The 16,366-nt window shown below is 45.8% G+C and overlaps 1 protein-coding gene across 11 annotated transcripts in view; it reads right to left on the bottom strand.

Moving 5' to 3' along the window:
* Positions 1 to 14,733, bottom strand: part of ATP11C (ATPase phospholipid transporting 11C (ATP11C blood group)) — a 167,516-nt gene extending 152,783 nt beyond the window's left edge. For 5 of the 11 annotated variants that reach the window (XM_033849257.2, XM_073799388.1, XM_073799389.1 and 2 more), the window contains exon 1: positions 13,736 to 13,926. In XM_033849257.2, coding sequence (XP_033705148.1) covers positions 13,736 to 13,762 — 27 coding nt within the window. In that variant the 5' untranslated portion in view covers positions 13,763 to 13,926. Of the gene's footprint in view, positions 1 to 13,735; positions 13,929 to 14,280 lie in introns of those variants that run through there. The other 6 variants (XM_033849253.2, XM_033849252.2, XM_073799387.1 and 3 more) reach the window with 4 other exon arrangements.
* Between the last annotated feature and the right edge of the window lie 1,633 nt (positions 14,734 to 16,366).

Below are 16,366 nucleotides of genomic sequence, written 5' to 3'. Positions count from 1 at the left end.
GGCATGTGGGATCTTCCCAGACCAGGGCTCGAACCTGTGTCCCCTGCATTGGCAGGCGGATTCTTAACCACTGCACCACCAGGGAAGTCCCTACATGTAAATAATATTAAAATAATAAATATATAGGTATTTACACACACACAAAGACCCTGTTGGTTGTTTCTTTGGAGAACCCTGACTAATACAATAAGCAAATGTGTATAATGAATTAATGCTTATAAAGCACTTAAAACAGTGTCAGGAATTTACTACTCTGGTTTTAGCTGTTATTATAATGGTAAGAAGGCAAAGACAATTTACAACTAAAACAATTCCATAAACCTGCAGAGTATCAATGGAGTCATAGATCAGTAATTCAAGGCACTGAATGGAATAGTTATTTTTGTACACAGCCTAACAGAACACAAATGCTTACACTGAAGGTAAAATGAAAAAAAAAAAAAGATAAAAAAGAAAACTCATTTTGAATTTTGATCCATGTAAAATAAAAAGATTATTTCCATCTTCATGTATTAAGGGCTTAAATGAGACCCTTACCACTATCATTTCTGACTATCTGGTACCCAGCAAAACTGCAATAAACTCACAAAAACAGTAACATTGAAAGTACTTACTCCTCTATATAACCATTTTTTAAATTTAAAAAACAAGTATTTGTAAAATAGCTAGACTAAAAAGTTATCAAGACTTACAAAATGAAACAAGCACTTTAATCAGTAAATACGTCATTTCTTATTTATAGTGAAGTACTTTTATTGTATGTATGTATTATTATTATTATTTTGGCCTCAGCGCAGGGCTTGTGGGATCTTAGTTCCCTGACCAGGGATTGAACCTGGGCCCTGGCAGTGAAAGCGTCAAGTCCTAACCATTGGACCACCAGGGAATTCCCGAAGTGAGTACTTTTAAAGTATAATAGCAAACTTCAAGAAAGTCAATGTTGTAAATGTGTGTACAACAGTGATGCTCATAAATATAAAGTTATTCATTAAGTACATCAGAGACCATTAAATACTTAAAAATAATGAAAAAGAGATATTATATTGTATGTATTCAAAACACAGCATGCTAGAGGAAATGACTTCATTTCTAAAATATGAGTAGAGATCTTTTTTTTTAACTGAACACAACAGTGATGCCTAAAGACTGAACAATTTGACCTCTCAGTCAAGCTCCCAAACTCTATGATTATAAATGGGAAATAAGATTAAAAATACAGATAGGAATCAAATTTCATTCAGTCAGCAAATATTTATTGAGCATATACTACATGTCAGGCACTGAAGCATTAGCGATAAGCAATAAGCAAAAATGGTTCTTACCTTCATGGAATTTACTACATAGGGGAAAGCTTGATACTATGTAAGTAGCAAAAAAATATAATATGCCAACGTAAAGTCAACTGTGATAAAGAATATAAAAGAAAGGTTCATAGTGCTATGAGAACCTGGGAACCTGCCATTGTCTGAGGGAAGGATACGGGACAGCTTCCTTGGGGAAGTGATAATTAAGCCGATCCCTGAGAGATGAGTAAGAGTTCAGGCAACTGACTAAAATAGAGAAGTTTACCAGACAAGGGAAATGGTATATACAAAGGTCCTTTGGCAAATGTAAGGTAAAAAGTGAGGAAGACTTTTTGCAGTAACAGAAAAATCCATCCTAAAATCCACAAAAAATCTCAGGAGATCCTGGATAGCCAAAACAATCTTGAAAAAGAACAAAGTTGGAGGCCTCATACTTTCTGACTTCAACTTATTACAAAACTATGGTAATCAAAACAGCACAGTACTGGCATAAATGGCATAAAGACCTATAGACTTTTACTGAGTCATAAAAAGGAATGAAGTACTAACACATGCTATGACACGGATAAACCCTGAAAACATGCTAAATGAAAATAAGTCAATCACAAAAGAGCACATATTGCATATAGAGTCGATTTACATGAAAGGCCCAGAATAGGCAAATCCACAGATCTGCAGATTGGTGGTTGCCGGGGCTGAGGAGAGGGATTGGGACTAACAGCTAATAGGTACAGGGTTTCTTTTGGGGGTGATGCAAATATCCTGGAATTAGACTGTGGTGATGGTTGCACAACATAATGAATATACTAAAAACCACTTACCTGTAAACTTTAAAATGGCAAATTTTTTGTCATGTGAATTATATCTCAATTTTAAAAAGTGAAAGAAAAAAAGTGAGGAAGAGTGCAAGCTGATACTGGTCAGGTCTTTATCCAGAGTGTAGTGGAAAGTCACTGAAGGCTTTCAGATATGAATCTGTAAAAGATCCCTCTGATGCTGTGTGGAGGATGGACTGGAGCATGCGGGAGTAGATGAGATTATCTATTGCAATGGTCCGGATAAGTGACAGTGGTAGCTTGGACTTGGATGGTGGTAGGGAAAGCAGAGAAGTGGATGGATTTGAGAGCTCTTTCAGAAACAGAACCTATTGGATTTGCTGAGATTAGATGTAGGAGATAAAGGGAAAGGGGCTATTAAGGATGACTGCTAGGTTTCTAGCTTGAGCTACTGGGTAGAGGATGGTGTCATTTATTCAAAGACAGAAGACTGGAGGAGGAACAAATATGAAAGAGAAGGGATGCTGATGACTTGCACTAGAGTGGCAGTCATGATGATAAAGCAAAGTGGCATCAACAGCTTGTGGTGATGAATTGGTTATGTGGGAATAAGACGCAATTCATGTTCTGGTAAGGCACAATGAAGGTCAAGTCTGAATGTCTATTAAGAGGCATGTTGTTTAGTGACAGGGAAACAGTAGTGTTACTATAAAGAATGTGCTCCTGGACAAAGGCCTGATCCCCGGCTTTTTACAATGACCACCAGTACTCAAGATAATAAACTACCGCATTGTCCCCATGTAGTAAAAGTTTCTGAAAGTGTGTACTTATTATGTAAGCAGGACAACTAAATAAACAGTCATATGATATTACATGAAACAGGGTCATGAAATATTACCCCAAATGTTTATTCCATCCCAGTTCCTGTATCGAAATCAGAAGATTGAGGGCCACCACCACTGGAATTATGGATTTCAGAAAAGAGTGTCTACTGGGAGATTCCTATAGCAATTACTGTGGAAACGAAAGCCACCTTACGTCTGCTTTCATTGCTCCCTTTCTAAAAGTCTAAATTTCACCACGGCAAACATAAGCCATTGAAGATTAAGGTTTCTGTCTCTCTGCTACATTTAGAGTTGGAACCTAAGTCCTCTAAATTGACTGGTTCCCCTGCTCTAAGTGCCATAAGCAATAACTCGGCTTGATTGCTCAGGTAAATGCCTCCTCCTGTAATGAGGTTGCCGATCCCTAGAATCCCATAAACTTCAATTCCTTGGGTTCCCTACCACCTCGTTCACATGCTACCTCCTCTACAAATCCCTCCTCCTCCACCCACTGCTTCCAGAGATTTGGTGCCCTCCTCTGAATGCCTGCGGCACTTACTGTGTGTGCCTTCAAGAAGAGAGCAGTGATGACCTACTGCCTTGTGAGGAGGTTGGCCCTGTGTGTGGTCTTCTATCTCTAATAGACTGCAAGCTACTGGAGAGCAAGGCTGTGCCTTACATACCTCTATAGCAACCAAGCAGGGCAGGAGTGTTCAAAAGAAGCTTTTGATTCATATGGATGTTTTCAGAAAAGAAGCCAAAGTAAATTGTGCACTATATTATAGATCCCTTAATCCATATTACTGCAAACGACATTAATTGTGAAGCTTAAAGAACAGCCCCAACTGCTTACACAACAGGTGTAACTTACATAATCTGCTCTACCCAGCTGTTACTTATTTGTGACAGTTCCCTCCTGGCTTCTGCTCCCCGTTGATCTGCAGGATTACTGCATCTTCCAGTATGGTTTCCTGATTTACTCTTTGTCCAAAAACATAAAAGAATTATTAATTTTCCTTTTTGATAACAGTTTTCAAAAAAAGGCTGAAACTTAAGAATAACCAGAGAGATATCTCTGGGGTTTTCCATGACCATAGAACTCAAAGAACAATCCTGAAGTTAAACAGTATTTATAAATATTTCCATAAAATTCATTCATTAGCCCAAGAATTTTGTTTTCCTTTTGGCAACTTTTCCTATATAATCATCCTTAACTAAATACTCTTCAGTATGCCCGCTCTTTGGAATTATGTTACCCAAAAGGACTTTTAAAATCAGCTGCCTATGAGCTAACACCTAGCCATGTATAGAATGGAATGAATTAATGATGCAAGTGAGTGTTGGGACTATGGGTAATTGGATGGAACAAGGAGGAGTGGGGGCGGTGATGAAAGTACCAAAGTCAGAAAAAATGAAAATCCACGAACTCTGTGATGCTCCAGAGAGGAAACCAGCAAGTGTTGACGCTAAACTGGCAGAAACATCAATACTTCCTGGCTCCCCCACTGGGTGCATCAATTTACCACCGGCAGGCTGCTCTTCTGCTGCAAGTGACAAATAGTGAATGCATTCAACAATATGAAAAGGAATGACCCATAATCCAGAAGCATGGTATGTGCAGCAATGAAAAAAAGGTGGTGATTGCTGGGAGTCTCAGACTCAGTTCTGCTGCTTGATTAGCTTAATGACCGAGGACAAGTCACTTCCATTCACTGAAAAATACCAGGATTTCCTAACAACATGTAGGAAAAAGTTAACAGAGCAGGTCTGAGACTGACTGCTATTCTTTTTTAAAAAATAAATAAATTTATTTATTTATTTATTTATGGCTGTGTTGGGTCTTCAATGCTGTGTACGGAGTTCAGTAGTTGTGACACACGGGCTCAGTAGCTGTGGCTTGCGGGCTCGAGAGCACAGGCTCAGTAGTTGTGGCACTCGGGATTAGTAGCTCCGCAGCATGTGGGATCTCCCCAGACCAGGGCTCAAACCCACGTCCCCCGCACTGGCAGGTGGATTCTTAATCACTATGCCACCAGGTAAGTCTGTGACTGCTATTCTTAAAAAGGTCTGCTTACAAGGTTGGTACCCTTGACACAGACACAGTTGTTATCTGGGGAATTGGGTTTGTGCTAAAGGCATAATCGTTATCAAGAAAACTCCTCTGGGGGGACCTTCCTGGTGGTCCAGTGGTAAAGAATCTGCCTTCCAATGCAGGGGACACAGGTTCGATCGCTGGTCATCAGGGAACTAAGATCCCACATGCCGAGGGGCAACTAAGCCCGCGAGCCACAACTACTGAGCTTGCGCGTCTCAACAAGAGAGTCCTCATGCCGCAAACTACAGAGCCTATGCCCTCTGGAACCCACGCGCCACAACTAGAGAGAAAAAACCCGCACACCACAACTAGAGAGGAGCCTGCGCACCACAAGGAAGAGCCGGCGGTGCAACAAAAGATAACGCATGCCGCAACAAAGCTCCCCTGCCCAACCGCGTATTGCAACTAACACCCGATGCAGCCACCCCCCAAAAAAAACCTGCTGATTTTTTCAATACCGACATGAAAAAGAGACTGGGAAAATACAGCCACCGTAATGCTTTAAGACAGCATATAATGGAGGAGTCTAAAAAAATACACGGCATCTGCTTGAACAGGGTAGTCTTCACCAATCCTCCCATATTCTATTAAATAAATATGGGGCAAAAAAACTGATGACAATCTGTATTTCACAAATACATATTAACCTCCCAAATCTGGATATCCACGGTCCAACATTATCTATAAACCTCAGATAATCAAGAAGTCAGCCGAACCAGCAATCCCTCCATACACGGCAGTAATTGAGGGGTTGTCTGCCAGTGTGCTGGCACAGGGCACCCTTCGCCCATATCTGCAGTGCTGATTACTCATTCATCATTAAACTGCGGTAGTGTTAACATATGCTGCAGTCGTGCTAATGTTTGTTTAACAATCACCACTGATCTACCTTTATCCCAGGCCAGGAAGGTAAGTGTTAAGTGAACGGAAATAAACTTGAAAACAGCACCTACTTCACTTGTGGAAGGCTCGAACCTCACTCCTCCCAACCTGAAAATTCCTCCCAATCTCAAGAATTCCAGATGCAAAAGATTATTCCATATAAAGCACTAGATGTAGAGGAAACCCCACCACCTTGAGGGGAAAAAAAAAGTGTTTTTATTTTGTGTCCCACGCTTTCACCTCTTTGGGAGAACTGATCAACCAGGTTAGACAAGCAGTCAGCTTTAATGATTTTTTTTCCATCACTCAACAAACCAGTATTTGAATTCACTCATGGGCTAGTTCTCTGCACATCATCCAGACACAGGGATGTTAGTTATGGTTCTCCCAGGGCCCACTGGCCATCCTTTACCTCCCAGAACCCACTGCCCAGCTGCTCATTTGGACAGTTCCATCAATATGAAAATGGCCAGCTTTACCTGCTCAAATCTCACCTCTGCTAAAAGCTCACTAAGAGCACTGGAAGCTACCTGATTTGTACGCACTCAATATTACCCACTAAAGGTTTGAATTACGAACAATAATCATAAACAGAAGGAGCAAACGGTAAACCCTTATAGAAGGTATTTAGAAGATTCAGAGTTTTATGTTGCTTAATCAGTAAAAGCCAGATCAGGAAAAAAAAGGAAAAAACTTGTGTTCAGGTTATTTAATATTTATTTCAAGTAATAGTGATTCATTTCTAAATAGGTTTCCCACTTTACACAGGATAGGACTAACATCTATTTGCAAAAAAGCAGTTTGCCATGTATAGGTCATATTGAAGGTGTCAAATGCAACAAATTCCTTTTCATCTGAAATCCAGACAACCAGAAAACATCTGAGATTGCTCACTTTATTTCTGGTAGAAAGGCAAATGGCAAGTAAGTACACAACAGTAACTAATTCACAAAAACTCAAGTTGCGTGGAGCAGTCACTGTGTCCTCTGAGCCGTGTATGTAATGACATTAATCTCAGGAAGACAGGGAGTTTGTCTGGCTCACCAATGTGTCCCAGGGCCCACCACAGTGCCCAGTACATAACAGATGCTCAGTGAATATTTGTTGAATGAAATAATGCTCTCCAAGATCATAAGATGGTGTAATCATCTAAGAGATGGTCAGTATAGTTTTGTCGTTAGATAGACTTATTCTAATACTTTAAAAATTGGTAATCAGTATATAGTAGACCCCAATGTTTAGGTTCTGATCATAGTTCCTATGTCGGGGGTGGTCCCTACACCAACAAGCAATTCTCAGACACCAGCTGGGTGTCCCATAATTCACCTCAATTCTGACACTATCTACCCAGAGGCAGCATCAGCTACCCCAGGTTAAGCACTCAATCCTACAAGACTACCCCCATAACCATCCCCTCCCCGCCACTTCAGATACCAGTAGCAAGGCCAGGTGATCACCTGTATTTCTGACCAACTGACTACAAACTGGGGGTTCCAACAACCCCCGCCTGGGGTTTCAGACACCAGCCTCAAGGCCAGGTTGCTACCTGTACTTCTGACCGACTGGCTATAGATCAGGTTCCCAAAACTTCCTCCTTTGGTTTGATTATTTTGCTAGAGAGGCTCACAAAACTCAGAGAAACATTTTACTTACTAGATTAACGGTTCATTATAAAAGGAACTGCCAAACAGAGAAGATGCATAGGGCAAGGAATGGGAAAAGGGCGCAGAGTTTCCATGCCCTCTCCAGGCGCGCCACTGTCCCCAAAATCTCCACGAGTTCACCAACCTGGAAGCTCTCCAAACCCTGTCTTTTTGGGGTTTTGTGGAGGCTTCATTACATAGGCATGATTGACTAACCCATTGGCCACTGGTGATTAAACTCAATCGCCAGGCCCTCTCCCTTCCCCAGAAATCAGGGGAGTGGGACTGAAAGTTCCAACCCTCTAATCAAAGGGTTGGTTCCTCTGGTAACCAGCCCCCAACTTGAGGTGCTTTTCCAATTCACCTAATTAACATAATAAAAGACACCTTTATTGCTCTCAGTGTTGGAAATTCAGAGGGTTTTAGGAGCTCTGGGCCAGAAACAAAGACAAAATATACATATATTTGTTATTATAAATCACAAATATCACACCCAATTAACTAGAACTCATCATTCTTTTCTTTTTTTTTTTTTTTTTTTGCGGTACGCAGGCCTCTCCCTGTTGTGGCCTCTCCCGTTGCGGAGCACAGGCTCCGGATGTGCGGGCTCAGTGGCCATGGCTCATGGGCCCAGCCGCTCCGCGGCATGTGGGATCTTCCCGGACCGGGGCACGAACCCGTGTCCCCCGCATCGGCAGGCGGACCCTCAACCTCTGCGCCACCGGGGAAGCCCGAACTCCTCATTCTTTTATCGTTCTTCATAAGGAAGAATTTACTATAAATATCACTGTCTATAACTGGAAGCTATTATTTATGTGAAACATATAAAAATTGTTCATTCAAATATTTATCAAACACCTACTATGCACCAGGCACTGTGCCAACTGTCCTTGCCCCCAGCAGCTTTCACAGTCTAGGGCAGTCTTTCTCAACTATAATTCCTCATCTCAAGATGCACGCAGAGGAGATGAGTATTACAAACAATGGATTCCCTAGGGCATTAGGGGTTGGTTCTCTCCCAGCGGAGGAAGACTAATGTAAGGTACCACATAAGTTAAAAGGAAATTACAATATAATATGATAATAAAAGGTTGCTTTTAGTAGGGACAAATTCACCTGTTAAACCCAGCCACGTATGAACTACCTGGTAGGAGCCAAGATGCACATAGGCTATTTGTAATGCTTGTGTAAATGCAAAAATATTGCAATACATACATTTAGATAAATTTCTAAACACAATAAAATAAACTCATCAATATTTTCCATGCTCAGCAAAGTCAGGCCAAGGATTTCAGTAAGGTGAAACAGAGAAAAAAAGTCTAATTACCCTGATAATGATAATTCAAGGAGAAAACAAAAAACCTTGCTCCTAAAAAAAAAAATTACCTGAATTTTATTAATTGCCTTCATATATTGCTTCACTAGACTGGCCTTGCCTTGGACTTGAGGCAGGAGAGAGATGGGCCCCAGACTGAGCAGCTGGAGTTTGTCCCCTGTGGACAGATACTCCCAGACAAAGAGAATACCGAGAACAGAGAGGAGCTGAGCCCTGCCCAGAGAAAAGATAAAGAGACTACATATTCCTCATTCTCCGGATTAAGAAGACCTTCCTGACTACACAGAAAGGCTCCTTGGAGGTCAAAAGGGAGGGGGCGCCACCGCACACTAGGTGATGTCAACCCACCCATAGGCCTCTGTGCTGGGATCCATCTTGGCTAAGAGATGCATGCACACACATCGGCGGACCCTGAGATAAACCAAATACGGACTCAGAACCAGGCAAAGTCATGGGACTTCCCTGGCGGTCAAGTGGTTTAGACTCACGCTTCCACTGCAGGAGGCACAGGTTTGATCCCTGGTTGGGGAACTAAGATCCCACATGCCGTGCGGTGTGGCTAAATAAATAAATAAATTAAATTCATTAAAAAAAAAAAAAGAATCAGGCAAAGGAGGATGATTGGCCAAGGGAAACCTGGAAGAAACACCCCATATAAGTGATTCAAACTACCACGAGGGCACAACTCTCTCTGAGCCCTCTTTCCTCCTAGTAAACACTTGTTTTACTACTTTCCGTCTCTTTTTGGGAATTCATTTCTACAAAGCCGACGGGCCAGGTCCTTGTCACTGGCCACTAGCCCTGGTGGTCTAGTGGCTAGGATTCAGCGCTCTCACTGCCGTGACCTCACTTCAATCTCTGGCAGGGGAACCTAAATCCTGCTTCAAGCCGCTGTAGGCCGAGGCCACCCGAGATCAGACTCAAAGTAGTAAACTGGCTACCTATTTTGAATATTTTTGGTCTTATTTTGAATTTTCATTATACCTTATGCAGTCTAATTTCTTTCCAGTCCTGGGCCTCTTTTGACAGATATAAAATTTTCTATGTGATATCATTACTATATGCTGCATGATTTATGGAACCAAAGCAGTTTAAGAGCTTCTAGAATCTGAGATATAATTTTTTTCCAGTATTTCAACTCAAAACTTAAGCTTCTGTATGTCAATGATCCAGAAATTCATATCCGTTTAATATCAGTCTCTGACAAGCTAATTAGACCGCATCCACTTGGCCAAGCCCCCTGATCTACTTTATCAAGGAATGTTTTATTTTGAATCATTAGCATGAAATAATTTACTAACTTAAATGGGGGGAATTCTCATTGTTTAGACTCTCATTAAACCTTTAAACCCATGTGAAAATGCTATTGTAATCACCAGGAATGTTATGAAGGGTAAAAGACAAAATAACATAAAAGTCCCTGACCCTTAAGTCTCAACTAGCCCAGACTTCCAATTAAACATGCTTTTAGGGACTTCCCTGGTGGCGCAGTGGTCAAGAATCCGCCTGCCAATGCAGGGGACACGGGTTTGAGCCCTGGTCCAGGAAGATCCCACATGCCGCGGAGCAACTAAGCCCAGTCCGTTCGCCACAACTACTGAGTCTGTGCTCTAGAGCCCGCAAGCCACAACTACTGAAGCCGGTGCGCCTAGAGCCCGTGCTCCGCAACAAGAGAAGCCACCGCAATGAGAAGCCCGCGCATCGCAACGAAGATAGCCCCTGCTCGCCGCAACTAGAGAAAGCCCTCGCGCAGCAATGAAAACCCAACGCAGCCAAAAAAAAAAAAAAAAACCTTCTAAAAAAAAAAAACACGGGCTTCCCTGGTGGCGCAGTGGTTGAGAGTCCGCCTGCCGATGCAGGGGACACGGGTTCGTGCCCCGGTCTGGGAAGATCCCGTGAGCCATGGCCGCTGAGCCTGCGCGTCCGGAGCCTGTGCTCCGCAACGGGAGAGGCCACAACAGTGAGAGGCCCACGTACTGCAAAAAAAAAAAAAAAAAAACACATGCTTTTAAAGGAAATAAATTGTATAGACAAAACAACTATTATTTATTTATTGTATTTATGGAGAATGGAGATGTTGACTGGGAACAGGCGGTGCTTTTATTGTACTTGTAGACATCCAATTCTTAAATCTTTTAAGACACCCCCTACATACCTTAATCCGAAAATCCTACACCAAATCCACCAATTTCTTTCTACCTCAAAACTGTCAAAAGGAAAGTCCTAATTCATCAGAAAGGAAAGAACACAATTTTTAATGGCAAAGACGTCAAGGCCATGTCTTTAAAAAATACAATGAATCACTACTTCGTTTAGCTTGAAACTGCAGAACCTGGGGAAATAATTGGCATTTTTTAGACGATTCAGCAAACACTACTGAGCCATAGAAGTTGATACTACTTCCCATGTCAGGCTTAAAATGTAAAGCCCTGTCCTAACACTTAATATCTAGTTTTCAGTGACCAAGAACTATAAGCAACACCACTGTAATTTACATCACATTCAAAGTCAATTTCACATACATACAGGTACACACACACACAAACACACAATTCTGAAAGGAATTCACAGCCCCATCTCTGAAATATAAAAGCACACAACTTAGACTACATGTACATTGCTGTGCAAGGCCAAGGCCAACCTAAATCTTTAACTGTATCCTTCTAGTGATGTAAATGGGAGTGCCCCTTAATCTCTACCAGGCTAAAGATGAGGACAGTGCTTGGCTCACTGATTAGGGGAGCTACAATTTGCCGCCCCCCCCCACCACCAAAAATTTTTTTTGAAGTCATTCTTTAGCAATGAGTATTTGATAGCATGTTTCACATTCAGTCCAAGGGTTTGCAGATTAATTCCTTGGCCTAGGCCTAGGGATCAGATACAACTCCTGACAAGCTTTCAATTTACTGCACTGGTACAAATGCTGGAGACTTAACCATAGTCCTGGCTGCGCAGGAAAATGTGAGCAGCTGGGCATTCCAGCCGAAACAATGAGGTCAAAGCTCTTTTCAGTGTGAGCGTAAGTGATTCTCTGCAGAGATCTTGGACGGGGATGCAAAGTACTAGCCTCAAACCTGCAGGCTGGCACCTCAACAACTGCTGCAAATTCTGCTGCATGCCCTAGCTTCCTGGGCCAGCACTGCTTCATTACTAGACTCATAAAACGCAGATCACGCTAAGCAAAAGAAAAGCAAAGGGGGCTTTTAGACTGATACTTGGGTTGTTTGGTTTCAAATGATCTCAATTTTGAGCTAATGAATTTATTATGAACCAGAGGCCAGTTGTTTTCCAGTAAAAGAGAGCCATTGAAAAGATTATTCTTTTCCCAAATATTACAATTAGTCCTCTTTGTCACCTTTCCCTTTTTGTCACCCCCAAACAACACTCCAGGATCACAAGAATCTATGTGAAATAGAACTATGAAGTACAATGCTCTTTTACCTTCTCAGGCTAAATGTGAGAAACCAATTTCAGTCACTTGCTTTAGCAAAGCATCCAGTACAATCCAATTCCTACGGATTTCAAAATCCTGATATGCACAACCTCTACTGCTCTGTGCCACAGGTAAACCTGCTCCAATTTCATAAGACACGGCTTCTGGGTGAGGTAAACATTTAGAAAAACATTAACATAGCACTACTGTGATAATAATATTCTAAAATGGGATGTACAATTATTTCATTTAGCCAGGGTACATTTGGGAAAGTTTCAAGCGCAGAAAAACATGAGAGTAAATTCATCCGACGCATGAAAAATGCTAGCAACGCTTCGATTTGGAATAATCGCAGGAAAAGAGCCAAACCGACAAGTTCTCAAACAGACATTGGAAGGGGGGGGTGGGCGCTCACAGCGCTCAACCATTTTTCCTAAGGACAGAAAAATGAAAATTTACATACGAACCCTTTCTTTCACATCATTGGCAGAAATAAAATCCTATTCCCGCCACCTCATCTTGCAATTAAGGAAGTTGCTACAAATAGCAGTATAGAAGTAAATGGTCCCGGTTTTACTCCATTCTTAAGGTACCCTCCAGGAGTAAACAGATTACTCAAAAAAGTCAGTAGCCAGAAATCGCTTGTCCCGGTGCCAAACTCCCTCGGCAATGAAATTCCCTTTTCTGGGGTTATGGAAGGGGGTCAACGTGGACGGAGGAGTCCAGCCGCAGCTCCCTTCCTTCTCCCCTGGGTCAATGTCTGGGGTGTTCGGGGCTCGGCGAGGCTTCAGACCCGGCGCTCGGCAGCGGCGGCGCAGCCTCCTCGCGTCTCCACCTCCACCCGACCCACCCTGACGATCACCCTCGCTTTTATTATACCCTCAAGGTGAGAGGCTTAGGCTGGGTCTCCAAAGTTTGCCCGGCCTCGGGTCAGCAGCCGGCCGAGCCCCGGGCAAGGCTGAGGCCGGCCCCAGCCTCTCACCCTTCAGCCCCCAGGTCCTTTTTGGGCCACGGTGACAGGTCTAGGTTTACCTCCATGTGCTCGTGGCAAAGGAAACAAAAGAAAGCAACCTCCCAGATAATAAAACGCCATCTTCGACTAATTGGCAAACCGAGGGGCCCCTGGGTCGGTCCCTCCACGGGTCCCTCCCCATCCAGCCCGAGGGTGGCCCCCCGTCCGAGGTAGGGTCTGTAACAGCCCCGGGAAGCTCCGGACAAATTGTCCGGGGTCGGGGGCGGGGTGGGGGGCTGCTCCGAGAGCCCTACCTGCCTTCCCACCCTGGCCGCCTGTGCAGCGTGTTTCAGTTAAAATGTAAAAACGGGTGGTGGTGGTGTCTCCCAGAGATGGAGTCATCCCCTCAGAAAATTGTTCTGAGGGACCGGACGAAGGGGCCGGCGAGCAAGCAAACCGGCACGCGTGGAGCCGCAGGGAGTGTACTTACAAAACGGTTAAAGCTCCGGCGGAACATCGCGTCGAAGGCTGCCGGGCGCCGAGCTGGGCTCTACTGGGCTGTCTGAGAAGGTGCCGTCCACAACACACACTGCGGCGTGGGCCGGCGGCGCGAAACGGACGGCGAGGCTGGCTGCCCCGCCACCCGCCCGCCCTCAGCGGCTCTCCTCACTCCCCCCGCCCCCAGGCGCCCTCGCACCCGCGGCCCCCGCCCGCCTCACTCACCGCCCGCCCCCGCCCCGCCCGTCCCGGGGACGGCGGCCCCGCCGTTCCCCCAGCTCCGCCGCCCCGCCGCTCCCGCAGCAGCCCGCGGAGAAAGCGAGCCGAGCGCGCAGGGAAGGGATGGCGGAGGAGCGCTAGGCTCCTCCTGCAGGGAGGGGGGCCGCCCCGATCTCTCCACCAGCGCCAGGTTCGGCACCCCGCCGTCTGCACTCTTCCCCGGCGCGGAGCCACAGCCCGCCCTCCCTGCGGCCAGCCCGCGTGCTTCCGCCCCGCTCGCGGCCACCGGGGACCCTCCCGAGGCGCCCCGCGCCTCACCTCGCCTCAGCCCGAAACTACTCCCCTGGCTTGGGCGGGAGCCACAGCCTGCCCTGCCCCGGCCCTAACTCGTCCGCCGCGCCGCTTCGCTCGCAGCCCCTCCTCAGTCCGCGGCAGCCGCGTCGCCCGCCCGGCGCTTTCGTCTCGCACCCGGGCTGGGGAGCCACGGTGCAGCCTGCCGGCCCCCCCCAAACCCGCCAGACAGCCGGGCTCCCCGCTTCCCGGCGGGGCGGAGCCGGGGTCTGCGCGAGGAGCCGGGACCGGCAGGGCGCTGTAGAGACCCCAGCGCGGGCGGGGCGGAGCGGGGCGGGGCGCGGGCGGGGGGATTAGTTATGAAAGCCGCCCCCTCCTCATCTGGAAAGGCGCGGGTCTCCCCACTACCCTTGCTTCGCTCCGCTCCCACCTACGCGGCTTTCCCTCCTCTGGTTCTTTCTCTCGTCCTGTCTCCCCACCTAAACCGTCTCACTTCCACTTTCTCTATTAGGTTGTAAAGTCAGGCTTTGTGTCGTTGCTGCTATGCAGCGGGGCGGGATTTCCCTGACAACCCCCCTTCCCCAAACTCCTCCCTCTCGTCCCCACCCCCTCGCTTCTCCCAGAGCAGCCTGGGAGTTGTAGTCCCGCCGCGCCCCTATTCCTCCTAGTACTGCGGGCTGGGAGCTCCCCCACACGCCCGCACGGGATTTGCCCAGAGGGTTGAAGGAGGAAGCGGCTGAGACCGCTGGGCCGAACCGCGGTTCTCCGCTCGGGCTGGAAGTGGAGGCCAGGAGCGCTCGGTAGATTCCCTGCGGTGGGAAATGTGAAAGGGATACGTGAGGCAAAGCCCCGAATGCCCGGAGCCTTCCCTAGGACGCGAAAAATTGTGCACCGGGAAACGCTCTCCACCCTCGGCTCCTAGTTTAGAACTGGAATTTGCGAAACTTTAAACATTACATATGAAAGCCGAGGCTAGAATTGCCACGAGACTGGCCGTCCCAACCCACGTCGCCCGGTTTGCACCGCCCTTTACGGCGTGCCCCGAGGCTGTTGGAGCAGAACGTTCAGATTCCTCTGAAAAAGTAAAGAAGAAATAAGTAAAGGAAGTTCAGGGGCATCTCCACGAGCCACTACCGTGTCACCTTCTCCTGCCAGTGTGCCGCTGGGGACAGGGGCCAGCTACACCGCGGGCCTACCCTTGGGTCGTGAAGGGCCTTTACTGCTGGGCGCAAGCGCTTCTCCTTTTCCCCTCTGGGGTTTAGATTCATTTCAACAGACCTTTCCTGGGCATTTTCTTTGCACCAGGCTGTGTTAAGGGCTGGACACGGCGACTTCTTAAAAGACTTCCCCAGAGTGGGGGGAGGTGTCGCGCTCTGGTCAGGGCTAACCACGTGCCAAAACAACAGGTTAGAAGTATGGCTGCTAGACTAGAGGTGCCAAGTGCTGAGAGCGCTAGTAAATCTGAAAAGGGGGTCTGGGAAGCGTTCTCGAAAGCGCTGGAGGTTAAACTGGACCCTACAATATGAGAAGGCTTTAGAAGGAGCGCAGTGGGCAAAATCCAGGGTGGAGGGAGAGGTCGGTGAGGAAGTGCCGGACAATCTAAGAAAAAGAACACACCGTCTTGGCAGACGCCCAGCATGTGTGGGCGGGCACGGCCCGGAGGAGCTCAAACCCAAAAGGATCTTCAGAAACACCCTAGACGTTTGCACTTGATAGTGTGAGCCACGAGTACCCATCCTCACCGAAGTGCAAACGCAGGAGACTTAAGGTATGTTCCCAAACTGTCCTAATTGCCAAGAAGTAAAACCGTGCGTTTCCAGTTCTTTCCCTATGATGGTTCCTTGTGTTTACTCACACTTAAGGCTGTATCTAGTGATTTTTAAGATTTATGTTAGATGTCTGTTAGTCAGATATTAGGATATTTTATTTTATTGGCAAAATGGATCTAAGGTTTTGCTCTCTACTCTTTCAAAGATTTATTTTCCAATAGAAAAAGTATATTTTCTGGCTTTCCTTTTATTGAGCAGAACGACTAACGTAATTTAATTCACTAATTGTTGAACACCTACTATGTGGCAGGCACTATTCTAGACACTGACTGGAATTTGGGGGT

The sequence above is a fragment of the Tursiops truncatus genome, chromosome X, assembly GCF_011762595.2.
Source record: "Tursiops truncatus isolate mTurTru1 chromosome X, mTurTru1.mat.Y, whole genome shotgun sequence".
Lineage (NCBI taxonomy): Eukaryota > Metazoa > Chordata > Mammalia > Artiodactyla > Delphinidae > Tursiops > Tursiops truncatus.
This window is presented reverse-complemented; position numbering and strand designations above follow the sequence as displayed.